The following is a 27847-nucleotide window of genomic DNA, read 5'->3' on the forward strand; positions in this document are numbered from 1 at the left end:
TGTGTGGACGGTTTGACAAGCCGAGGAGATTCCACTTTGCTTCAACTCTCCAGATGCCATCACCATGGCTACACCAGGCTGGGAACCTGACCTTTGACCTTTCAAAGGGTCACTAAGTGACCCCTGCTGTTTGTACAGAGAAACTCCTTAGTGACAAGCGAGGGAGATAGACATCTGGCGGTGTGTGTTTGCGTGTGTCTAGTGAATTAGTGGCCATAATGGACGAATCTTAACTCTGAGTCAAAGTTTTGGACATTTACAATGATAGAGTGGGGTTTTGAATTTTGATGCAGAGTGATGCCTGCGTCTAAAATAAGTCATATTAAAACGTCACTTGTCTCAATTTCTTCAATCTGACAAATAAGCCTGTGTGGTGAAAAAGAGTCTGTCAAAGTGCTATTTCTCTCATACTACCTCACTTTTTTCTTTTCCATATTCATTTAACATGACATGCACTTGTTTTGTGCTCTCTCTCTCTCTCTCTCTCTCTTTATGTCTATGACACCCACATTCTTAATGTATGCATCTCCACCTCTATTATTCTCTCATACTATTGGACATTTCTAGCCACACCCGATTCTCTCTCCATCTCTGTTTTTCTCTGCCAGTGTCGTACGTATTTATATACTAGTCTGAGTACTAAATAGTATTAGAATAAATGCATCCTAGATCATAGTACACTACAGTTCAAATGTTTGTGCTCAGTTAGAATTTTAAAATTTTATTTAAAATAAATGCTGTTTTTTGAACTTTCTATTCAATCCTGGATGAAAAGTATCACAGTTTCCACAAAAATATTAAGCAGCACAACTGTTTTCAACATTGATAATAATCAGAAATGTTTCTTGAGCAGCAAATCATCATATTAGAATGATTTCTGAAGGATCATGTGACACTGAAGAATGGAGTAATGATGCTGAAAATTCATGATATGACATGCATTTTAAAATATATTTAAATAGAAAACAGTTATTTGAAACCATAGCAATCATCATCAATGCAATGTTTAATGTTTTTCAAAACATTACAAAATCTTACCAACACTAAACTTTTGAACAGTACTGTACATTGAAAATATGATGCTAAAAGTGTCCATACGGTTATTATTTCTGGTGAATTTTGAAAATGTGTATGCATATTTAGTTAAATGCTGCTGTTTGTCAGTATGTTTTCACTGACTTTTCCAGTTTTATTAGTTATACAGTATAATACTGACAGCCTAATTTCGATGTTTCTGTGCCAGATAAATGCTTTAATTGCTAATTACATAGTTACAGACATTTAATTGCTAATTACATAATTTCTAATTACATAGTGACAGTGCACTTAGCTACCTTTTGTTTATAACTTGCAGTCTTGAAAAGCTAAATGAATAAATGTAAATTAAAAGAAAACCCTCAGTTTTACTAAAGTGCATACTTTTAGAGCAAACTGAAATGCAGCCTTTATCTTTAATTTTTTTAAAAGGCTTTTTATTATTATTTTAATTTATGCAAATAATAAAAAAAATGCTCTGTATTTCAGTGAGATCTGCTATTAAACTTGTGGACTTTTAGTCTTGATTGACTGGCAGGCTCAGAAGGAGCCCGGGGCCTTGCAGGCCACAGGGCAATAGTGCATGATAATATACAGAACAGAAACACGCGGGAGTCAAGCAGAACCCAAACACACATCCTGTCTCCTGTAGGACTCCCAGGTGCTGCGGAGTATCACATTTCCATGTTCAGTCCCCAGAACGCTGCCAGTCAACATGCCGAGAACTCGAAGCGAAAGACTGTCTGTGTGTTGGAGGGTGATACAGCACATATGGCCCAAATGATCTGGCAACTCTATTTATTACACACAAGAAGTTAAATTGGGCTTTATGGCGAGTGTGTGAACATACAGCTCTGGCAGCGGCCAACCAGCGTGATGTTACGCAGACCTGAACGAGTGTGTATGTGTGCCTGGAATTTATATATAACGTAGTTAGTGGCTGTTTCTCTCTCCCAAACACACTCAATCGAGCTCTGTCAACTGGTTTAAAAAAGTTTTCCACATCTTGATTACTGCCATCTTCAATCACATCTCATTGGACAGCCATAAGGGTAGCCGCATTTTAATTAGTCATATTAATTAATACAGCTGTTAGAGTCTCGGTCCAGTTCTCATCACCATCAAATCATTTCACATGCCCAAACTAGAGTTCATGCAACATTGAGTTGTACTTCTGATTTTTTTGTAGTTGTTGTTGTTGTTTTTATCTCACTTTCCAGGTGTAATTGATTCAAATTAGTTCCAAACTCACATGAGAATTGAAATCTTATTATTGTTTGTAGCCAGATGAGTTCATTAATATATAAACATCTCTCCGGAGTTTTGGTCCCAGGAGCCCTAATGCAATAAAGCATCTTTAACAGCCATCTGCCCTGAATTATGGTCTAATTACCTAATAACCTCCAACATAAATGAACAGAATATAACATTGTAATGTTTTAATGTAGCACCTGCATAATATTGTCAACTAAACTTGCTGTCTACATACTGACAGCTGTAAACATCTGAATTTCTACTAGAAAAGCGCTGTTGCTTCAGTCGATGATGCCGGGTTTTATTGTGAATGAGTGATGCTGTGTTTTCATAACCGAGACAGATCTTCAGCACTTACCGTAGATAATTCAGAGCGCACGTTCACCCCGTCACTTTATTACACACTTTATTAAAGCACTCTGACCAGAGATGAGAGGCTGCAATATCCACACCATTATTTTTCTTAATGCCTGCGATCTATCTCTGTGCATTAATGCACCCGCAGAGGATTCCTCCGAGTGTGTGTGTATACAGTAATTGTGTAAAGGTGAGCTTTATACATTTAAAAATTAAAGAAATAATTGAAAATATAATAAAATGCTTTGTTTATAGAAAAAAAATGATATAAAATTTTAATAAAACCTGAATAAAATATAAATAATAAATATATTATTTAATAACATTTAAATTACTGATTGCTTCAGCTTATTGTAAAAATAAAACTATTTTATTTTTGCTGTTTGAATTATAAAATGACCACTGGCTTTTATGCAAACATGTCATGTCTTTGACGTTCTTTGTCTATTGAAATTCTTCATGTTTTTAGATTGATACACGTCCAGAACATCATCTGCATTTCCAGCTGTGCAGATCCGGACTCACTGATGAGTGTGTGTGTGTGGTTCAGGTACACCCTATGTTATGGGGGTGAACAAAGATGGCAATATCCAAAATCCTTGTCCTTGTGCATGGGGACATTTTTTTAAATGATTTTTGCAAATCTAAAAATGCAAAATGTTTTCTGTGATGGGTAGGTTTAGGGTTAGAGGATAAAATATACAGTTTGTACGGTATAAAAATCATTATGCCTAATGGAAAGTCCCCATAAAACATGAAAACCCAACATGCGCTTGTACGTGTGCTAGCAGCTGAGCGAGGTGAGGTGTGTAAATCGGGTTTGCTGATGTATGTGTTTGGCATTCTTATGGTAATGGTGTCAGATAGCATGTAATGAATTCATTATACTGCCTTATTGCACCCTCATCTGCAAACAGAGAGCCACCCAGGGACATACTGTATGAATGTGTGTGTGTGCGCGTGTGTGTGAGGTTAGTTGAAAAATATTATATGGCACTATCATCCCTAATAAGATAATAATGATCCTGCTTTAGTTTAACTAGGGAACGTTTCTTTATATTTAACAACAAAGCATTTTAATGCTTGAATGTATTCACATTCATTTTCAGTCAGTTTTTTTCAGTCTATCTGTTTTATGGTGTAAAAGGTGATTGTGCAGTCATTTAGTGTGTAGAGAATCTCGGGTCCCATACGGTTGAGTATGTGGCATCATGGCTGATCTGCTCAGCCCGCCCTTGTTTCTTCAGTTATGAAATACTGGTTGAAACATAAGAAGAATGGCTACAGAAATGTTTAAATAAACATATGATTGCAAAACTCTCTTTTTTCTCTACCGATTAGTAACATCCCAAACTGCACTACGTATTGCTAATCATTACATATTATATATAATTATTCATTACTGATAATGATGCTGGTGAGGAGGACAACGGAGGAAAAATAATTTGCCAGTGGAAATGAACGTTGATGGAGTATTAGTTATGTTTGGAATGGAATACTGGCACACTGCACAATATGTACTGTATACAATAACCATCACAGACGCTGACAGGAACAAAACCCACTAATTATTTACATTATTGGTCTGTCTGGATACGTTTTTCTTATATTATTACATTTGGTCCACCTCAGATTTAAATATGTGGTGACGTACTAGCTATAAAGCCTAGTGTATTTTAAATAGCACTCAAATGCAACAGTACTTTCGAACAGAGGTATGATACGTTGACCTCAACGTGGGCATGTTGCATTCAGCGTGAAGCATCCGAGTTATCATCTTGGAAATAAAAATATTTATTTTGCATTTTTAAACCAATTGCGTATAAAAATGACATAACTTTTGGCAATCTGATCAAATAATGAATCAAAAAGAGATTCAAATTATTAAAATCATTGCAGATATTAGTTCTGGTTCATTCATATTTTGACAAATGTAGTAGGTCATCTGTGTATTCAGTGCATACAGAAAATGTGCATATGGTCCACTGCGCATTATAGCCTACATACTATAACGTCACTGCAGTAATACACTAACATTACTGCAGTACTACAGCAGTATGCTATTTGAACAAAACCACTGAGTAAAGTCCCAGATCAGACTGGGAGTAAAAAAGTCAAGCACTTCATGTTTGAGTAGGCCTCTACACAAACTCTTTACCTCACAAACACTCAAACACACATAATCTCCTTCCCTCTTGCTCTGCTTGGCTTCATATTTCTCCATTACGCAGGTTTTTAAACACCTCTTGTACTCCTATTAGAGAAAAAAGAAGCCGAAGAAGAAGAAGTTCTGCACTATTTATCCCGTCAGACTATCAATCACTGTCGCTCTAGCTGCCCCGTCTTGGGCGCAAAGACAGCGCTACGCGGCCAGCCATTTGTCAAAGCGGCCCCGGAGGCTACGCATGGCTGTGTCCGGGGAGGACGGCCTGTCGTCGGGCCGACGTGGATGAACGAAAGCGCTATGCAAATTAGCGGCTAATCTGTGGCGGAACACAGGCGCGCCCGGCTCGCAGGTTCCATTACTCCTCTTTAGCTCGGTTGATTATGATTAAACTGATGCCTGCCGATCGGTTTTAACCCTTTTGCCCGCCAAAAAAGCGGCCCGGTGCGGAAGCTTCCGTTTGGCTGGAGGCGCGTGGAAGATGAACTGTCTGTTTATATAAATAAACGCGCTAAGTTTGAGTCACGATAGTTCCCCACAGAATCAGCGGTTTAGAGTGAAACTTCCCTCTTTGATCTTATGTTAATGAAATAACCTTATTAAAATGAGAGAAAAAAGGTAAAAGAATGGCGCAGGTTACCTGACAGAGTTGAAATGTGTTTCTGACACCTTTGCTGGAAAAAAGACTAAAAGATGAAATTTAAAGTCTCCCTGAAATCATTTTCTTTTTAGTATGAATATGTTAGCCTTAATGTTATGAATAAGCTGGTGTGCTCCAAAACAACGACAAAATTCACATTGGAGATATAATCATTCAAAACTTTCTCTCAGTTGAATCACAGATTTTCTTAGGGTTGCCAGGTTTTCACAACAAAACTTGCCCAATTGCTCCTCAAAACTAGCCCAATCGCATTTCAGGCGGGTCTCACGGTAAAAATCGCATTCCGGAGGGTAAAATTAGCTTTTTTTGGCTGGGCTCCCATGGTAAAATTAGCATTCCAGGGATTAAATATCACGTAAAAAACAACCCGCGGCAACAGTGTAAAAGTAGCCCAATTGTGTGTGAAAACCGTGGACTTGGCAACACTGGATTTTCATGACTTTACATCGCTCTTCAGCTTCTCATCAAATCTTCTGTCCAATCAAACGCTCTCTAGAATCTGAAGTCCCGCCTCCTCCTACACTATAAACAGAAATCTGTGGCTGAAATTGGTCATTTGCTCACACATTTACTAGTTTCTACATGGTGAATGGCACACAGTGCACTATATAGAGGATATAGGGAACGATTCAGACAGTGTAAATATGCTTCCTTTGACGTGAATGAAGTCCGTTTTTGCGTTAGTATAACACAGCACAGTCTGCTCTGACCCAGGGACACGAGAGCACAGAGCGGATCATATCCACGAGATGACTCAGATCACGAAACGTACCGGGCCCATTAAATTCTGCACAGAATGCTGTATTTTAAAGTGATATAGAGGAGATTAGGAGGAGAAACGGTTAGATATTAAAGGTGCTCTATGTAAGAATGACAGCTAGTGGTTGAAATGGGTACTGCAGTCCAAATTCAAAATATTGTTTGCCCCGCCCCCTCCTCCTCAGACTCGACTCTCTCACGGGTTGCCAGTTTGAAGACACGCAACAGGAGCGAGCTCAATTGACATTGGAAGGCGAGGAGACTTACACACTGTAAGATAATGTTTTGATGGTATTTTCTTCCCTGTTGTGATGTATATCCTATAGGCTACTATCGAGTGAAATGGCTTCTCAAACAAGCAAAAATGTATAGTATTTTGTCTGTATTTTGTATGTATTTTGTCCACGGGGAATTGATTGGATGGTTGTGGTTTGCAATTGCTGTGATGTCATGTGAGTGACAGCAAGGTTGTCCCGCCCTTGAGCCAGTAAAAACTTCATCAGAGAAGAGTAGAAATGTAAAGTTACTTTGATTAAAGATTATGAGGACACATACATTTTAATAAAATAATGATGTGGACGAATAAATCATTTACAACAAATACTGCAAAATAATAGGCTAATAAAAAAAGAATAGTCAATTGTGATTTCATGTTGACTTTAAATGTTCCCCACCACAAAGTCTGAACTCAGAATCTAATGTTCGAAGTTTATTTTATTCAAGAGGCATTAAGATTATATGTCTTCAGCAGGAAGATGCAGTGGATAAAAAGCTATGTAAGCAGAGATGTTTTGATTGATGGGTTCTATCATTCAACGTCCCTTCTCCACATCGACATGAACGAGTGTCTCTGTGTTTGTGCACATCAAGTACAGATGAGGTCTGGTAGCCACAAAATAAGACCTCGCTCTAAGCGAGATTTCTGGAAGAATGAGATCAACAACCCTAGTTCTGTTTATTTCATTAGAATTTTTCATTTATTTACAGCTATTTTTATTTCAGTTATGTAGTGCACTCATTTTGTTTGTGCTTCTGGTACGCTTTCCAACCCCATAATAATCCTGTTCAGGGTTTATTGTCCACTCTTTGTCTCTACAATATTACTCTATAGTTTTCTTTTATTCTTGAACAATGAAATCTTTATGTGAATACAGCACTCAGCACTGTTTTCTTTCCCTGATGCATCCATTGTATAATGCACAAGGGAAAATGAGGAACAAGGGAATGGGAGATGAGAAAGAGAGAGAGAGAGAGGATTCTATTCAGTAGAATAAAACAAAGAAACGACAAAATAACTGTGTCATCATCCTTTTTCTCCACTCTGTCTGCACCAGTAGCCCATCTGTCTATTTCCTTCCCTCTGTGGACTATGATATGACATAACTTCATTCTCTCAATAGATTGACAGTAATTTTATTTTCAATTTGTTGTGGTTCGAGGCAGTAATGATGACTGACGGGAGCTACTGTCACCTGGTGGACAAATAGAAGACTGCGCTTTACCCGAGCAACTGTTTTCTCTCCACAGGACGAACCTGTTGTTCAAGAATCTCGCCACGAGGAGGCGCACTAACACAACGCATACCACGCTTTCAATAGACACGAGGTAAATAACAACAATATGAGGCATGTGTATTGTGCTGTGAATTAAATGTCAGATTTAAATGGTAACAAAATCATTTAGGCTAATGAAAAACTACTTTTTTTCGACTTAAATCGAAGATTAATCAAATTCCTGATTTGTAACTGGAGTAATAAAATATTGAATTGTAATTTCAATGTGAATAATGCAAAATAAACAACATATCATCAATAGAAATTTGCATTTAATTATGATGGCGTTTCAAAAATTGCAAAAAATAAATTAATAATAGAATAATAAAATAAATAGATTTAATAGGCCTATATTATAGGCTAATGGACCATGGAAGACAATGTTTCCCAGAATGTTCTAATTTACCTTAAAAGCAGGTTTACAAAATAGAAACCTTAAACAGAACCTGAGAAGTGAATATCTTTCAGAATTGAATATCATTCAATTTCAATTCAGTAAATTCATCTTCCTGTCATTCCAATTCTGCATCCCGTAGCAAGTTCCAACTCATCAATTTAAAGGGAGATAATTCTTAAATTCTGAATTTTTTATGAACTGCTGAATGTTCAAAACGAATTGGTCAGATCAGAAATAGGCCAACAAAATGTTGCCTTTAAAATGAAAATGACTCTTGTCTGGCCAAATGAAGTTTCCCATCAGAAGCTATAAGATAATGATTAATGGACTGTGTGTTCTGCAGACTGTGGAGAGGCAGATCTTGGCTGCCATGAGCGAACTACCAACGCCAGAGCCCAGCTGGTGCCGAACATCCCCCCAGCCGCACGCCTTTCGAGTGGGCCATGAAATGTGGCTTGTCCTTATTTAATCCCCGGGTGTATGAACACCGCATTACCCTGTCCTACCGCCAGCGCACCACATGAACCAAGCAGCCCCCAGACAGAGGGCAAGTCCTCCTTAACACACCCAGCTAGGGCAGCGGTCAGCCATTAGTATCCCTCAACCAGCCTAATCGCACCAGTGGGCATCCTGGCATCAGACACTTCTCTGGCTATTGTTCCTGTTCAAACTAATGCCAGAGCCAGGACTGCGGAGTATTACCTCTCAAATAGACAGAACTGAGAGTCTGCCCTCTACTGGTCAGATATGGAATTGTTCTTTCTTTCTTTCTTTCTTTCTTTCTTTCTTTCTTTCTTTCTTTCTTTCTTGAAGAACTGCTTAAAATGAACTTTGCTGACAAATATAAATGTAATGGTTGAAGCAAATATTGAAGGAAAAGAATGCAGCAAATAATATTGCCTGAGAGAGTGTTAAGAGAAGAATATAAAAATATAAAGTAAAATATAAAATTTTACTTAACACTTACTTATTTAAATAAAATAAAAAACACCAAAAAAAAAAACACCAAAAGTGAAATGAATAAGGCTCAGGCTGGAAATGCAAATTCCTGCCCATACAGCTGAAAAAAATAAAATGTTTGTTTATTTTTATGGTTAAATTGGATCATCAAAGTCAGCAGTAAAGACATTTGTTAATAAAGTGAGTTCAAATACATAAAGTATATTTGTATTATTTATATTATTTAACATATTTAACTTTAGCAGGTTTGCATAATATTTAACTTTTAATATAATATTTAACTTTTTAACTTTGTTAAATTTAACTTTTTTTGTTCATTTTGAGGAATACTGAATGTTTTTGTGCAAGTGAGATGAGTAAATGCATGCTCACATTTAGTCTAGAACTACAATAACCATCATATTTACACTTACACGATTTCTCACAGGAGAGCTGTCAGTCAATAAATGAGAAAACAAAGTAACTTGTGTTAGTTATTTGAAAATGTAACTCTATAATATAAAATATAAAGATATTTTGTTGTAAATTTAAAAGTAATGCGTTAAGGCCCCTGACGCCACAGAGAAACAATCATTTGACTCACTTTCAGAACAATTGTTTTCAAGCTGATGAATGATAAAAACATTGACAGCCAATCAGAATCGATCCTGCTTTAAAGAGCTCGAGCATTTAAAGGGGCAGATAACAAAGACTGCAGTGTGCACTTATAAGAAACAGAACGATTTAATCTACTGTTATGGACGCTAATATAGTTATCGTTATAGTTCTTGGTGTAAACAGGCCTTTAGTTACTTGGAAAAAGTAATCTGATTACGTAACTGGTAATCCGTTACCCCCAAACGCTGATAAAGAGTAGAGTAGATGAGTCTGATAATTTGACTAGTAGTATTTCTAAATGTCTGAAAAACATTCACCACAGTAAATAATGCTGTTAAACACAGTTTTTGAGAGCATTGTTAAAATAGCATTTCAAGATACATTAAATGCTATTTATTTATTTAAAAATTGAACAAAAAAGCACTGGATGTACCAATGAGAGTCTTAAAGGATTAGTTCACCCAAAAATGAAATTTCTGTCATTTATTACTCACCCTCATGTTGTTCCACACCCGTAAGACCTTCGTTCATCTTCTAAACACAAATTAAGATATTTTTGATAAAATCCGAGAGGTATATGACTCGCCATAGACAGCAATATAACCACCACTTTCAAGGTCCAGAAAGGTACTAAAGACATTATCAAAACAGTCAACATGACTACAGTGGTTCAACTTGAATTTTATGAAGTGACAAGAATACTTTTTGTGTGCAAAAACAAAACAAAAATAACGACTTCATTCAACAACTCTTCTGCTCCCTGTCATTACTTACGTGTTGACGCAGTAAGCTTCCGTGTTTACGTCCGAATGCCGGCTCAGTATTGGCCAAAGCTGATCACGTGAGCACCACGACACATGCGTGTGATGCTGACGCAGGAGCCGGCCAATAATGAGTCGGCGTTCTTACGTAGAACCTGGAAGCTCTGGATGTAAACAACATGAGAACGACACAGAAGAGAAGATATTGTTGAATAAAGTCATTATTTTTGTTTTGTTTTTGCGCACAAAAAGTATTCTCGTCACTGAACCACTGCCGTCAGCTCGACTGTTTTAACGATGTCTTTAGTACCTTTCTGGACCTTGAAAGTGTTGATTATATTGCTGTGTATGGACAAGACATATACCTTTCAGATTTCATCCAAAATATCTTAATTTGTGTTCCAAAAATCAACGAAGGTCTTACGGGTGTGGAACGACATGAGGGTGAGTAATTAATGACAGAATTTTCATTTTTGGGTGAACTAACCCTTTAAGGAAGAGAGAAAAGTCACATATTACTATTAGCACAATCCCTGCTGATTACATTCCCAATGTCATTAACTTTATAGCCTCTTAAATATTAGCTAATGTAATATCAAAAGCTGATCCAGTCATTAATCTTCAACACCCAATCCAAGTATATGTTAGCTATTGTTCTATGAAGCTGATGTCACATAAGCCTGTTTATTCAGGCAGCAGAGGGAGGAGGAGCCTGATGTGGGTGTCTGTGTGGCTGCGGCTGGGAGGAGTCAAGCACCTGTGAATCTACACCTGGTTGCCAGAGAGAGAGAGAGGGACAGCCAAGCCGAAGAGGAGGCAGAAGAGAAGGGATAGACAAAAACAAATTAAAATTCAAAGAAAAAGCTGGGTCCTATAGGGCGATGACCTCACCTGCTGGACTCAACTGGACGGAGAACTGAACCAAAGGATAGCGACCCCTCTAAGGCAGATAACAACTATCTCAACTGACGTACATTCACCTGCTCAGGTGAGAGAGGCTTATTACCAGAATCCACTGGAGGGGAAAAACTCTTTAAACTCCATGGGATATCATCCAGTTGCTGTTAGTTTTATATTAATTCGACTACATATAAAGTGCTACTTGTTTGCTAAAGGTAAAATCAAATAGAAATTAATATTGAGTTCCAGAGAAAAAAATTAGCTGATCAAATGGGAATTAAATGAAGTTCTAGAGAAAAAAAGCGTATGATAGGTTTGAATTTTAATGACCTTTGGACAGAGACACATTTGATTACACATTCATAGCAAACAGTGAACCTTTATCACTGACTAATCGTCCATAATGAGGAGCCTGAGATGAGTGTGAGTGTGTGTGTGCGTGTGGGGGGGATTATTGCAATCAAGTGAACACTTTGAAATGCAAAACATTTCTTTCAATTGTAAGTTCGGCAGGCAAAATGAACGTCTCTGAATGGATTTTAAATTTACTTATTAATCCTGACAAAAACATTGTATTGGGAAGGAGCCAAGAAAGTTCTGACCACCTGAACTCGTTAAATTGAAATTAAAACAGTCCACAAACATTATGAATCAAAGATAATTGCTTTAAAGTGTAGTCCCTCAATCCCTAATTAATGGTATATTCATAGTAGAATATTAAGGGTTTCATTCAAGTGGACAAGGGAAGAAACGAATGCCGTTATGAAATTACAAGCAAATGCTGTTTAGTGCTTCGTATTCTCCCTGCTTTATTCGTTTACCATGTGCTTGGGTATATTTGTATTTATACACAGAATTTCCCCTCTCCTCATTGCAAAGGAAAATGAAAAACTTTCAGTTTTGTTTCTCCTAGACAAATATAAGTTATTTTTCTCCTGAGAAAAAGCCCCAATGATCTCACACGTTTCCTCTACAGTTTCAGAAGAGATCTCAAGTTCAACTATGTCTCAATCAATGCTCAGATTTGCTATGTCCAAAATCTGCAATCAAGTCTCAATATGAGTGCAAACATTCCTCATCCAGTTCTATCAAAAACAAATGATCTGCAATATTCAATTTATAGCTATATACTCTTACTTTAGGTCAACAATTGTCTTATTTGAATGTGTTTTTTTGAAGTAACATCTGAATCAATATCTCCAAATACTCTTCTGAGCTCTGAAAGAGCTTCTATAAATTTTTCCTCTGTGGAAACTTGGAACCAATTTCCTTTTAATTCTTTTTAGCTACTCTCTAAAATAAAAAATCCAAAATAGGTTTTCACTGTGATGCCATAGTGGAACCATTTGAGTTCCCCAAAGAACCGTTCAGTGAACAGTTCTAAAAGAACTTCTTTTTCATTGTGTAGAAACATCTTAATAATGGAAAGTTTCCATGGACATTAAAGGTTCTTCTTGGAACCATCAATGCCAATAAAGAGCCTTTACTTTTAAGAGTGTATTTTACTCTTACGCCCTTTAAAAATAGGGACATATTTCTATAAGGTGCGAGAATAAAACAACATAAAATTAAACCTGAACTACTTTGTGAAATAGATGCCACTGCACGTTTTAGGCCTGCGAGATTGGTCAAACACAAGAACATATTTCCTACTGTTCTTTTGTGCACCACAATTCCTGTCATTTGCACTATACTTTTACTCACTTTAACTGTTCCCAGAGCGAAGCTCTCCAAGGACCTCCAGTTAACACCTGATGTTTTTTCCAACCACCAACAAGAATAATTAATTAATCAAGATGTCTACAGAGATTTTAATTTCTCATGGGAGCTTCTGTTGAAACTAAATGTACTTTGTATCGTTATCATTGTGATGCCTGAAATAAATTGAAATGCTTTTAGGGAAATTAACAAGCTGTCCATAATTTTCGTAACAAGACATCATAAAGTTGGATTTTGTGACACCAAAGCCATTCTTTTTCTACATTATCGTTATATGTCAGTCTTATCAAATCCTTGAATAATTAGCACACAGAAGTTCCTGCTGGCCATTGACCTGTTCCCGGAAAGCACTTGCGTTTCCTTTTGAACATTGATTTCCTTGACCCTTATCATCATTTTTATCTTAATATGAAAACCACATGCTAACAACATGGAGTGTGTATAAGTAAGACCATGTTTGCGTAGAAGTTAATCCCCTTGCGTGCAAAGAGAAACCTTCCTTATCCAAACCCTGACTAAATCAAAATATTTCACATTGGAAAACCAAGTGCATTGGAGTGCAATAATATTACAGAACATTTACAAATTCTTGCAATTCTTGCAATTTATTGTATTATGAATTGTGCTTTAAACTTATTCAATAAAATTTCAAGTGATAAATGTGTGCAATGAAATTCAAGGCTTTAGTTTATTGAGTTCTGGCATCACTTTTTAAACAGTTAAACCAAAGAATTTTATAGCATTTTTAAATACAGTATGTCTTATTGTTAAAACCATCTGGATTAAATGCCCTCTTTTATAAGGTTAAAAGCGGAAAAAAACAAGGCTGTAAGGTTGAAAGGGAGCTGGCCGGCACCACCTGATCTCTGTTTGCTCTCGTAAACATAAAAGCAGGAGCAAGAGTCAAAACCCTGAGAGAGCGAACAGAAATTAGCATACTGTATGAAAATGACCACTTTGTTGCTAAGCAACAGAGCCAAGCCTTTCCTGTGAATGGATATTGCCACACGCTACAGCAGTTTTGTGTGAATTTGAGTGTGGGAGTTCATTTCTTCATTTCACAGGAGGCTGATTCAGTTCGAGATATGATCATGGACAGTAAAGCAATAAAATTACCAGGATGTGCAGCTCAGAGCATTTGTTTATTGTTTTCTTTGTGTAAATAAGTGTGCGGTAAGCCTCACAATATGATACGAAGTTTCATTTGGACAGTGTTTTAACGTGTATGTCAAAGGCGTGCTTGCTTTCATTGTAATGGTTTACTTCAAAGAAGCCATTCTAGCATGTGTATGAACCACAAACTCTTGTCTGGACTGTGAGCTCTTAACACATGAATGGACCATGTAAAATCACATCAATGAATGAATTAATCACGTAGAATCTATTCAAAGCGATAACACACTGAATATTATGGCTAAAATGAAACCAGCTGCATCAGTCAGACCTGTGAAGTGAAGTCTCATGGGGTCAGATGCTATAATGAGTGTATTCACTTAGGGCCTGGATGGAGACACAGTTACAAATTTCTGCAGAATTAGCCTCTCGTGTGTTTGTTTATTAAATATCTTTGCTAATGTGATCATGCTTTCAGCTCCATTTAATATTTTGCCATATTATCAGGTCCATTTAACAACATTTTTAGTCAAATTGCAGTGTTAATGATTTCAAAGTGACTCGCCACAATCGACCTTTAAGCCTATAGTTTTATTGAAGTACAAATGTACACTACCATTAAAAAGTTTGGGGTCAGTAAGATTTCTCTCTTTTTTTGAAAGAAATTGATATTTTTATTCAGCAAGGATCCAATAAATTGATCAGAAGTGACAGTAAAGACATTTATAATGTCACAGAAGATTTCTATTTCAAATAAATGCTGTTCTTTTGAACTTTCTATTCATCAAAAAATCCTGAAAAAAATTCACGGCTTCAAAAAACATTAAACAGCACAACTGTTTTTTCTTCAGCATCAAATTAGCATATTACAATGATTTCTGAAGGATCATGTGACACTAACAGAAAAATCAATTATTATAAATTGTAATAATATTTCACAATATTACTGTTTTTACTGTATTTTTGAGTGAGCATTAAAAAAAATCATACAGGCCCTAAAACTTTTGAACCGTAGCATAAATCATCAATTTCATTATTTAAAAAAATAAAATAAGCTGTATTGTGCATTCAAGTCACATCAGAAAGATCATATTTATGAGTTGAACGCACATGGATGCCACCACAATATCTTTAAAAGTTTAGTCCACTTTCAAATAAAATTTTCCTGATAATTTACTCGCCCCCATGTCATCCAAGATGTTCATGTCTTTCTTTCTTCAGTCGAAAAGAAATTAAGGTTTTTGATGAAAACATTCCAGGATTTTTCTCCTTATAGTGGACTTCAATGGCCTCCAAACGGTTGAAGGTCAAAATTACAGTTTCAGTGCAGCTTCGAAGGGCTTTAAACGATACCAGACGAGGAATAAGGGTCTTATCTAGAGAAACAATCGGTCATTTTTGAAAAAAATACAACTGTATATGCTTTATAAACACAAATGATCGCTTTGCACATGCTTCCGCTTTCGGTATTCTTCAAAACGCTTATGCTGTATGTCCTACGCCTTCCCTATTCTACTTATGGAAAAAAACGGAACTGGCGCGTTCCATAAGTTGAATAAGGAAGGCATAGGACATACAGTGTAAACTTTTTAAAGAATACGGAAAGCGGAAGCATTTGTGTTTATAAAGTATATACAGTTGTATTTTTTTCAAAAATGGCCGATCGTTTCGCTAGATAAGACCCTTATTCCTCATCTGGTATCGTTTAAAGCCCTTTGAAGCTGCACTGAAACTGTAATTTTGACCTTCAACCATTTGGAGGCCATTGAAGTGAGTAAATTATCAGGAACATTTTATTTGAAAGTGGACTAATCCTTTAATACGAGTGGAAAGCTCTGGATTTTCTTTAAGCCCCGATGTTTACGAGTTGGGGATGTGTCAGTGAGAAACATGTTGGAATACCACAATACTTATAGGTATTTATATAGTGACATTGTCAGGCTTGTTTATTTACATCAGTGCTAACTTCTTGCACAAAATATGACAGCATTGTAATATAATATAATAATATGTAACGATAAAGTTCACAGTGGCTTCATAAATTATTTAAAACCATAAAAAAAAGCAAAACACACCTGATGCACAGATCTTTGTTCTTTATTTTAGAAGTAGAGTTTATAAACCTTGCTGTATTTTTGTGTAGTTAATTAAGAGAAGGTACTTGAACGCACCTGATGTCGTAAACACGACTTCCCTTGTAAATACGAACTTCCCAGGAGGACTTGAACACATTATAAGCGCAAGCGCTCTGTCATTTAGCATTAGCATGGTCTATATTTAGCATTTCCATCCTCCTACCATATATCTGCAGTGCAGAGTGTGTGAAATTTGAGGCCTGTAACCAGAACTCTACAGGTTAAAACCCTATCATACCTCTGCCATATGGTGCTTATTGAATTACACTAAAAAATTCATTAGCGGCTGGCCCTTCTAATGCAAGACACAGATCTTACATTAGCATTAGCTCACACCCTCAGGCCTCAGCTTACACATTATGACTAATCTTACTTTTTGTGTTCAAATAAAAAAGCTGGTTAAATTGAACAAAAAACAAGATGTTTTTAGTTCATTTTCTTATTTAGGCATACTGTTTGGTCTTAAATCATAAATATAACACTCTCATGTATAAATCTCTCATTCTGTCCTCCTCGCAGAGTCTGTTTTCATCTCGATGGCGACCGCAGAACCTGCACCAGCCTGGTGGAAACTGACCTTCCTGCGTAAGAAGAAATCAGAGCCGAAAGTGTTGTACGAAATCCCTGGAGACCACAGCAGCAACGCCGGGGAGACACCTGGGACCCCCGATGCAGCTGTGGACAGCCAGTTTAATGCCCGCTTGGAGCGCATCGTGGACAAAACGGCAACAAAGGGGCGCCATGTGAAAGTCTCACATTCGGGCCGTTTCAAAGAGAAGAAGAGAATCCGCTCTACGCTAGCAGAAAACCCTGACCTGTTCCCTGAGGCAGAAACTACAACTAGCGAGAATAATACAACTGGAAAATAGAGTCACTGTGTAAACACACTAGCATGTGTGGGTAAAACAGCTCAAGAGGGCCTTGGTCTATGCAGCACTCTTCCATTGATGTCCTCTGCAGTTTACAATCACCTGAGGCTGAGCCCGAAGCAAGAAAAGGATCGCTGAATGAATTAGTGACTGATCTATACTAATGCTTGGGAACAAAGACAGGCATAAACCCAAAGATCAGGTTTCTTCACAGATACACATGGCAGGACTGCATTGTGGTCGTCTGATGAAAGGCTGACATTTAGCAAATGTTTAGCAAAGAGAAATCCACTGAGAGGGAATCAAATCAATCATATATCAGCACAAGATAATATCAGTAATGATAGTAGTTTTTGTTTGCTTATTCTATTTTACAGTAGCCTATATGGTGAAAATTACAATAGCAGCTACAGCACTTTTGATTCAAAAGATTTAAGGAATATTATCAGCAATAATATGCTACTATATTATAGAGACTTTTATTCGAAATTTAAATTGTACCTAATTATATAAAATATAGATTGTTGTTATTATTATCACTGTTATTTTTTTTTTGTCCCCCAAAAGATGGAGGCATCTAGAATATGACCACATGTTACTAGACCAGTTTTTTTTTTAATACATGTGCCTTTTGCAATAATACACTATTTTATGTCTGTGTTGATGTGTCAGGTTTAATTATGATCTTTGATCTTGGTTGATAGCCTATTTCTTGTACAGTGAGTTTATAAAAGTTAATTAGAACATGTTGGGTTTTTCATTTTAATTATTGTGCTTTTTATGTTGAAAGAAATGGTAAAATATTTGCACAATGCCTAATTTAATTGTTTGATTAGCTGGGATTTTGTAAAAAAATAAATTAAAAAAATAATATAATGACGTGTTGTTTTTAAATATAACTGTGGAAAATAAATGAATACATTCATTCAAGATGTGATTGTGTATCTTTCTGTGTTGAATTTCTCTAAACAATTCTCTGAAATAGGACCACTAAACAAACTACAGCTTGTCCTTTCTGTTTACTACAACCTATTTCGTCTCTTTATTCAGTTTTGCCGTCAGCAAGAGCAACTGTCTTTTCTTTCCGTTGTCTTTTTTTCCATAACAATAATTCCCGTAAAAACAACCGAGGCAAAACTCTCCCTGTAGTTTAGTTCTCGTCCAGCAGAAGGCGATGAACCCAACACCACATCTGGGAAATATAATGTTCCCTCAAATGTTTGTTTTGATAGACTTTGAGCTCACAACGCATTTGTTTGTCTATCTATCGACTGACAGATTATGCTGATGTCATTGTCAGAGTCTATTTTTACAATGCTGTGTCCTAGCCTAATAGCATACTTTTCCCTTTTCCCCATTTTAAATAAACAAAAATAAGTAGGCTAATCACAAAATAATAGTTGTTAGCTTTAATAGTTATTTTTCCTATTCATAATGATACAAAAATTGACTAAAAGTGGTGGGTCTATTTGCTGTCTGCGCCCAGTAACACAACACAAAGCGCTCTGGCGGAAGGATATGTCTGAGCGGCACTGCGGCTCTATATAAATATGAGCTCGACGTCATCGTCTGCAGATCTTTTCTTCTCCCAGCTGATTTTTGTTGATATCCGAGCGATTCTGCTCTCCGCCGAAATGGCCGTGTGAACTGCAGCCTGTAGACAGCGCGCAAACTCCTCAGTGCATCAACATAGTGCACTGGCTCAGTACATTTATATCAAAATGGCGTAAGTATATTTTTAATTGTTTTTGTCTTAAAATGTCACGTCGTCTCATCGACCCGGTTGGGCGTGTGTGTAACTTACCATTAAATAATTAAGCCTTATTATGGCGGTTAATATTTTCAGGTATTTTTAATGTGACTTTAATGTAGATTGTGGATTTTTGAATTTTAATAGATAATAGAAATTGGCATGACCAGCTTCTCGAGCTTAGCGCGCCATATGTCTAGCCTAGAGTGACAACATCAGTCGATGAATTTTTAGTCATTTCTGTTTTAAAATGTACTATAATGTTTATATTTTGTATAGTGAATGCATCTCCAACCAGTCTGAATATGTTTAAATCAAAATAAACTTGAGTGAGACAGTTTAATTGACGTTTCTTTATCACCGCGTGCTCTTTATAAAATGGCGTACGTTCCTGAAAAGGGAGCGGCTAGTCCCTGAAATGGCGGAGTCTTTATCCACTTTGATAAAAATAGAATATCGGAGTACATTTTACCTCAAACAATAACTAATCAACTAACTTTAAGATCTTATAAAAAGCAATTTTGCCTCTGTTAAACTGGGGTTGAGGTTTTAGAAATGGAACCTAGTCTGCTGACAGTAAGTGATAAAGAATGTCACGTGGTAGATGCCATATATGGGCAGGGTGTAGGCGGATGACGTCATTGTGAGTCAGGAATAACTAATGAGCCTTTTTTTCTCTTGCAAAGTACTATTGTATGAATACATTTATGAAATTGTTATATAAGTGATTAACTACTTTTAATATCTGTTTGCAGGTCCTTTGTGGCAACTCTGATCTTTGCTGTACCTGACAGCACGAAATTATTCGAATTCTCAGTAGAAGACTCGTTGATTCCACTTGAAATAGACAGCCATGTCTTTGATGAACTCACGGTTTGGCCAGGACGATATGGAGGTCCTTTTTTGGGACCCATCATCACCGATGGCTGACCCTCTGGGGTCTCTCCTAGATAAAGATGAGGAGGTTCTTCCTCTCGGAGGCGCTGAATCGCCCCTCTCATCTTTCTCTTCCTCTCCACTTCCCTCTCTCTCACCACCCTGCTCTCCTCCCTCCATTCAGAGGGGGGAGAAGGCTGGGCTCAATCAGCTGTCCCTGTCCTGGTTCCCCTCAGATGAGCTGTGCCTAGATAATCATGGTGCAGACAGTGGCAAAGGTATGGTGTAGCAAGTAACTTCAAGTGTAATTACAAGTGCTCTACTTTCAGCATATTAATATTTTAAGCAGGCAATCATCATATTTAAAATTTTTTCCTTTTCAGATCATTCGTTCAGTGAAATGGATTGGATGACGGAGCGAATTGATTTGAGTGAGTTTGATCTGGAGTCTTTCATTGGCTCCTATGATTCTGAGGATCCACCCAGCTCTCCTGAGGAGCTCATCGCTTCTCTGGAGTCACAGATAGACCTGGAGTCCCAGTCTGTAGCTTCTGACAATACGCCTTCACCCTCTCTAATAGTGTCTGTCCCTGAAATCAATCAACTTTCCAACCTTTCATTTACTTTGAATACTCCAGTTCCTACTCCTTTCACTCCCTCATCACCTTGTGAATTGTCAGATTCCTCCTCTGTTGTCCCTGAGCCCCAGGCTGAGTTTGAGATAAAGTCTGAACCGGCCTCCCCAGTCCCATCACCTTCCATCCTTCCACCCGAGTCCCCTACTGATACTCTTGAGCTTGGTTGCGAGGTGGACATAGCTGAAGTGCAGAGTCCATCCCCTGTCGAGATGCGGGTGCCCAAAATTGTCCTGTCCCTCTCCCCAACCCGCATCGTTCTTGTACTTTCTCCCAAAGAGGAGGTTAGTGCGATGGTTACCCATCCAGGTGAGGTGGTTGTGGAGAATTCCCCAAGTCCAACTTCCCCTGACCCACAAATCCCAACCTCTCCCCAGTCTTGGTCTTCTAGGATGAAGCCCTACCCCACACCTGATTCTAAGCCCACCCAAAATCAGCAGTCAGAGTCGCCTACCCTCGCAGGAAGAGTGAAGTCAGTCAGTGGCTCAAAGGTTGTGGTTGAGAAGAAAAAGCTGAAGAAAATGGAGCAGAACAAGACTGCGGCGACCCGCTACAGACAGAAAAAGCGTGCAGAGCAAGAGGCCCTCCAGTCAGAATGTACAGTCCTTGAGGAGCGGAATCAAGAGCTGGTGGAAAAAGCAGAGTCCATAGCTAAAGAGATCCAATACCTGAAAGAGCTAATGGAAGAAGTCAAGAGGGCAAGAGAGAGCAAAAGTGTGAGGTCATAGAATAAAATGGACACAGAGGCTTGAAGCTGAGAGAAATGGACGGTTTCAGCATAGCCTGAAGTGCAGAATACTAGGAATGTTGGTTCTAAAAGAAAGTATTTTATGAAGTTTTGATTCTTCCCCAGTGTCTAAGTAGAAATGTATCATTTTAGCATAGTACTAGTGTATTTTTTTATTTTTTTTATCTTGTGTATCTGTTTGTATGCACAGTATTATATATAGAAGTGCATTGTCGATTGATGATCTTTGTCTGTCTTGAATTTTTCCAACTGAAATTGTGCTGTACAAATGCTTAATATTTAAACTTCTACTACTGTCTTTCTTCAGATGATGTGCATTTATTAAATTCTGTATAGTACTCAATAGTTTGTCGTAATATGGGCCTTTCACTGCTTATCAGATAGCTTGATGTTTTTTAAATAAACATTTGAAAACACATTTGCATGTGTATTCTCTTAATTATAAAACGGGGGCAGAAATTAGTTTTTGTGAAATTGGTTATAACAAAAAAATCACTACCTCCATAAATGGGTCATATGATATTGATGGAGTTCGTTTAGCCTGTTTGGGCCAAAGCAATGTCCACTAATAACATAACCCCACTGTTGTGTCAAACCCCATGACCAAGGACAACTACATGTATGGCTGGCAGAAAAATAAATGGGGTTCTTTTTGTTTTGTAAGATTTCACAAATCAAGATTGAGGAAATTCAAACTCGAAGCTAAATTTGACAAAACTCTTGATGTGCAAAAAAATTCTTTATTAATATGAAGTGAAAAGCATACAAAAGATAAACTCTTTAGTCATCAGTGTCTTCAGTCAAACCAGTTTAATGTCGCATTTGAGGCTGATATGGTTGCCCATGCACTTGGGATTTCATGGTATGTTCTCATAGTGTGTCAAATATTTGTGGACAAGATAAATATTACTATGCAATAGTAACAGCCATGCCCTGAATGCTCAACACATATTGGTAAATGTGTTCAGATAGGGTTGTGATGAGAGTATTATATTCTAAGTATGAAATGTCCTTCTTAGTTGCTAATAACAAATTCATTACAAAAAAAACCCTGAATGTTCTTCAGGTGCACAATGGCACATTCAGTTCAGTCTGTAGAACAACTGTATATTCGAGAATCCAGGTGCACATAATCCCAATGTGCTTAGACTTATAATAGAGTGAGTACATTCAAACTACACACAAGCAATATTCTAGCTTTGTGAAATGGAGTTTTACTAAATATTATATGACACTTCTTGAATGTGCACGATGAGGTTGTGTCAATACTGTACAATACCAGGTATGAGTCCTGCTGGAAATTAATTGTCATTTGTTTTGTTTCCACCATGCATTTTACATAACACTTGAAAATAATCAGCTCTGAAATTAATGCATGCTTTTGGGGATAGTATCAATATTTGAGTAGGTATACTGTTATTTGTGGTCTCTAGCTCAAAGTATTACAAAAAAAAAAAAAAAGGTTTATGTAAAGATTTTGTCATTAGAAAGTGCTATGTGCTTCTAGCAAAAGTGAAAGTTCTTAATTTAAGACTTTATGAAAATCTTGTGACTAAATCTTAACATTGCTCAAGAAGCCAGAAATGTAGGTTGTAAGTCTATTGTATGATAGTGTCATCAAACTGACAATGAAGTTAAAAATCAGAAGAATGTCTAGATCAAATTCACTTTGCATTCTATCAAGATGACATACAAACATTGTGAATGGAAGCTGCACTTTATGTTGCCTTATATTTCACTGTAGAATGCATCTTCCACTCGTTTCCTCCTCATCTAGTTCTTGATTTACTGTAAAACAAGGATGCAATGATCAGGTTTTTACATATGATAAATATTCATATGACCAAATGAATACATAACCTGACGTGAAAACCAGCAATAATAATAGTATAAGATGCAAAACACTTACATTTGACAGGTAAGAAAGGTGTCTGTCCATTCTCTGCCACCATTTCCTCTATTTTCCGCAATAGTTCAGTCACCTGCGTCCTATCCTTGTTAGCTTTGGTACAGTCCAGCACATGATAACAGTTCCAGCAATGCTGCATCAATTTCAGCAGCTCACCTCCATCCCGCTGGATGTGATCCTCGATTGATGTGCCATACAGCCAATCGCCACATGAAAACAGCACCAGTGTGTGAAGACACGCCTCCTCGCCAAACATTTCCAAATGGCTCTTGAGGGCCTGCCTCTTTTTGGGAGTGAGGGTCGAGACCACAGGGATAACCAGTAAGAGCGCATGTGGGCCAGGATGGAGAAGCCCTGCCCCTTGTTTGATTTCTTTTCGAATGTTGCTGGGTGTGCGCTGGACGGAGAACCAATCCCAACCTGGTGTGTCAACAACTGTGAGGCGCCGACCAGCAACCAATGCTTGACGACGGACAGATACCTCAGTGGGGCGTCCCGATTCAAACACACGACAGCCCAGTAGAAGATTACCTGCAGAGCTCTTACCTGCTCCACGCCAGCCTACTAACAGAACCCGTAACTCTGTTAAAAAGAAAGAGATTGCAAAAAGGAAGTTCACATGATGAAAATGCACTTTGCATGTTCTAAGGAGACATTCTCTAAAGGTATCGCAAAACAAAGGTACAAGAGAATGAATCAGACAAAACTCACCTCTTGGTGGAGATCTAAACATTGCTGCTGTCCTCTCCACTTCTGAGACTCCATCCTCTTCTCTTTCCTTTTCAATCTCTTCATTATCGTATCCAAGGCTTGGCCTCACCATTTCAAAGAACCAGCCTTGATTCTCCTGAACCATTTCCTCTACTTTTTGTAAAAGCTCTGCAACTTGAGCACTTTTGTCTGAGCAGGTGTTGTCCAAGGCATGGTACCTGCAGCCACACCTCTGCACCAGCCTTTGCAGTGCTGCCCCGCCATCCACAATAAATTCCTCCACACCCTTGTCCTGCGGCAACTGGTCCGCACAGGTGAACAAAACCATGGTGTGCCTCCATATTCCTGCTCCCAGTGCCCTAACTCGGGACCAAAGACCTTGCCAGTGGTGTTCAGTGAATGGAACTCCGATGGGTACCACCAGCAGCAGGGCATGGGGACCAGGAGAACATTGATCAATGATGGACTGCTGGTTCTCCAATTCCGTCTCGTCGGCTGTGTCTTCGGTTTTCAGATTCCATCCAGGGGTGTCAATGATTAACAGTCGCCAGGTGAGTATGTCTACCCATTGTTGTTGGTCTGTTTGGGAATTGTCAGATGGGTTTTTCTCCTGGCTCAAGATGGTATTCAGTGTTGAGGTCTTACCAGAGCCCTGGAACCCCAGCAACAGTAGACGCCGCATGGGTGGAGAGGATCCCTCTACTTTTGAGAGATAGAAGCGAAAATTATATTGCAGGTGATCAAAACTACTTGGAGTTCAGTCCATGCAGACTACACCCACGATAAACATTTGTCCACACCGACATTCTGAGAAACCCCAGAGCATTTACAACTATATACTTTTAACCTGCTGATGACTGCTGTAGTATATAAATTCTCGTGCATATAGCCCTTCACTAAATAACCTTAACTGTAATCTTGTGATTATAATCTAAAACACTTACATTTGACAGGTAAGACAGGTTTCTGTCAAATCTCTGCTACAATCTCCTTTATTTCCTGCAAATGTTCAGTGTTCTGTGTCCTGTCATTGTTGGTTTTGGTACAGTCCAGTATATGATAATAGTTCCAGCAATGCTGCATCAGTTTCAACAGTTTGTCTCCATCCTCTACTAAGTAACCCTACCCGTTAGCTTTAGGATCTCATTCTAATGCTGAACCAAGATCAGGGCCCGTATGTATAAAACGTCTCAGAAATGCTCTTAAGAATAGTCTTAAGTTTTGACTTAAGTGTCAAAAAATTCTTAGTAAAGAGTAGGAGTTTTCTAAGAGTAGGAGACTTATAAAGAAGCTAAAAGCAACTTTTAGTAAAGTGTAAGACTGATTCTTAAGTGCTGACTTAAGTGTTGTGAACTAAGGACTACAATGATGTCAACTCAAAATGGCCGCCCTCAACCTCTGAATCAGCCAATAGTGCGCCTGGAAGGGTGAAGTCACAGCAGCACAATACCAATAATTTAATGTTATTATATAAAACAATAAAAAGAAAAACACAAACGTTTTAATATTTACATTTATTTAAAAGCAATAGCTCTGCATTGTGCAAAATTATCACAAATTAGTATTGATGGTGTGGAATCTTTTTCTATTGATATATGTCTCCTCATTTACAGTTAGTGCAATGATGTGTCATGAGTTCATCAACGGCTCCAACAACTGCAGGAAAACCCACAGTCAACATAAAAGTGGCTTTCTTTTGCCGCATGGTTTGATGGTCAGTTGGAAAGTCAATGAACTGCCATAGAGTAGTGGCCAATTGTGATGAAAACTGACATCTTCAACCTTAATTCAAATATTTTTAAAAATGTGTTAAAAGATTTAAGCATATCTTGTAGCTGTGCTTGGAGTGTGATAATGAAATGAATTTTCATGTGTGATAATGAAATGAAATTTCAAATTATTTTTGGCCAGTCTGTCATGCAAAGAAATTATGAAAAACAAGAGAGAACCAATTAAATATTAAAAACTGATTATGTTGTAGTCAATGTCATATTTAAAAACATTTAAATAATATAAACATAAAAATAAAAATATTTTCTTCATATTTTTATGGTTTAAGCAAAATTGCTGGCGATTAACAAGAAACTCTTGTTTGTATTTCCTCTTGTGTACTGTATGTTCATCTTTTGTGCTTCCTTGTCATACGTTCATCATTTGCGCTTTATTTTTCATTAAGCATTTTGTTTCGCGTCAGCTGTGATAGACATCCACTCGCATTACCTGTGTAACAGAGGCCAGATAGTGAGAGTTTTGCAGGTAAACCACTGCACACTGACGATCGCTAGAGAATGAGGTGTTTATCGTCATATGCCAGCAGTGATTGGGCCGAGGTTCGAGACCGACTCAGAGCAGGGTGGGTTAGGATTGGAGTGTGAGTTTGAGGCGGAGCAATGAAGAGAGGGGTGTGTTTGTTTATTTAAAATATCAACAGTGTTCAACAACGAATTTGAGAAATCGCATATAGCACCTTTAAATGTGTTAAAATGCATTAAACATATTAATTATTGTTTAAGTAATATTTATTACATTTATTTAAAGTTATTACATTTCTTATTAGGTGAGTTACAAAAAGAATTGACAATTAAGTTTATATCATTTTATCAACTCCATGTCATCATATAACTCCAATACATCATATCTTCATTGAAAAGCGTGTGTCTCTTCTTTGCTGCTATCGTGTTACTCTTATAACTAGGTTAAGACACCTCTACAGCTCTACAGAGCTAAGACCTAGTCTTGACACTTAGGAACCTTTATGAATCACAATTATTCTTAATTCTAAGAATAAGAGTAAAATTACATCATTCTTAGAATTTTGACACACTTAAGACTAAAATTTTACTCTGAGCGGCTTTATACATACGGGCCCAGGTTCAATAACATTTGTGTGGGCATCTGCTTTTGTATTATGGCAAACTGATCAACAGCCGAGACTCTCCTGTCTGCATTAGAAAGCCCCAGAGTCACAGGAAGCACATGTAATGCAGAGGGGAAGTGAGTCAGCTGTCTGTGTAGGTGGGATTTGAAAGTGGAAGATTGTCTGACATAAGAATGAAGTTAAAGTTTAATATCACTTACCAGCATTTAAATCAGAAGAGACCGTAGCCATCTTGTGTCTAGCTGGTCCGTTGCCTCCTGCTCTCGCTCTCTTTCTCCCTCTTTCTCTCTCTCTCTCTTGCTGTTTTGTCTCAGCAGCCAGTTGCCTGTGCTCAAAACATGGCTTTCTCCCCTCTTATCTCCCTCCTACTCTATTTTGCTCCCTCTCCCACTGATTTTCAGATTATACAACCCCCTCACAAGCTTTCTCTTTGCTTCTTTTTCACTTTGTTTCCCCTCATGAAATGATACAAGCAGAAGGAGCTGCAGAAAGAGGCAAGTAGAGAGCAGAGGGCTATAAGGAGGGAGTAAGAAAGAAAATATGTGGCTTGTGAGTAAGTGGGCTGAGTTTGACAAATATGATACGGTAAGCAACCTCCCACAATTCTTAGGTAATAACAAATAATAATTGTGGAGTGGTTTCCTATTTTTTTCATTGTGTAGTGTTGAGTTTGGGGGTGGAGCAAAAGCTGTCATTAGACCAATGAAAAGATGGAAGTATCCAGTTTAGCCCCGCCCACCCGATTCTGCAGAATGACCTAAACATAGCAGCATTGAAATACTAGGGCAAGTAAAGCAAACACTGGACAGCTTTTCTTCCTTCTAATGCTTTAAAAGTGTCATACATTAAAGCATACAGAAAGCACTAGTGTATTATACAGCAGTCTAGTAAGTATGAACAGTAACATTTATATGAAAATATAATTGTAAAAAATCAGAACAAATAAATAAACAAACTAATTAAGTAATTAATTAAGGGACATTACATTCATTTGAAAAGCTTTCAAGTTTCAAAGTGTAGGGTTTGTTGTTTCATTTTCGACAAAGTTTCATCTTAAAATCTGTTTTTATAAAAATGCTTTGTGAATATGCTCCTGAGAACCAGGG

General features: G+C 37.7%; 3 protein-coding genes across 3 annotated transcripts; 2 read left to right on the forward strand and 1 right to left on the reverse strand.

The window, feature by feature from the left end:
• The first annotated feature begins 11225 nt into the window (after positions 1-11225).
• Positions 11226-17357, forward strand: prr15la (proline rich 15 like a). Its single transcript, XM_048198498.1, has 2 exons — positions 11226-11486; positions 16885-17357. Exon 2 carries the CDS (start codon positions 16902-16904, stop codon positions 17232-17234), a length of 333 nt encoding a protein of 110 aa, XP_048054455.1. The 5' UTR covers positions 11226-11486; positions 16885-16901; the 3' UTR covers positions 17235-17357.
• A 1441-nt stretch (positions 17358-18798) lies between these two features.
• Positions 18799-21661, forward strand: atf4b (activating transcription factor 4b). Its single transcript, XM_048198490.1, has 3 exons — positions 18799-18960; positions 19740-20138; positions 20244-21661. Exons 2-3 carry the CDS (start codon positions 19838-19840, stop codon positions 21221-21223), a joined length of 1281 nt encoding a protein of 426 aa, XP_048054447.1. The 5' UTR covers positions 18799-18960; positions 19740-19837; the 3' UTR covers positions 21224-21661.
• Positions 21662-21969: 308 nt separating this feature from the next.
• On the reverse strand, positions 21970-27646 carry si:dkey-110g7.8 (GTPase IMAP family member 8). The gene is made up of 4 exons (XM_048198483.1): positions 26942-27646; positions 23864-24565; positions 23153-23734; positions 21970-23031 (listed from the first exon to the last, which is right to left on the reverse strand). Exons 1-4 carry the CDS (start codon positions 26970-26972, stop codon positions 22979-22981), a joined length of 1368 nt encoding a protein of 455 aa, XP_048054440.1. The 5' UTR covers positions 26973-27646; the 3' UTR covers positions 21970-22978.
• Between the last annotated feature and the right edge of the window lie 201 nt (positions 27647-27847).

The sequence above is a fragment of the Megalobrama amblycephala genome, linkage group LG1 (assembly GCF_018812025.1).
Source record: "Megalobrama amblycephala isolate DHTTF-2021 linkage group LG1, ASM1881202v1, whole genome shotgun sequence".
In the NCBI taxonomy this organism is placed as follows: Eukaryota; Metazoa; Chordata; class Actinopteri; order Cypriniformes; family Xenocyprididae; genus Megalobrama; species Megalobrama amblycephala.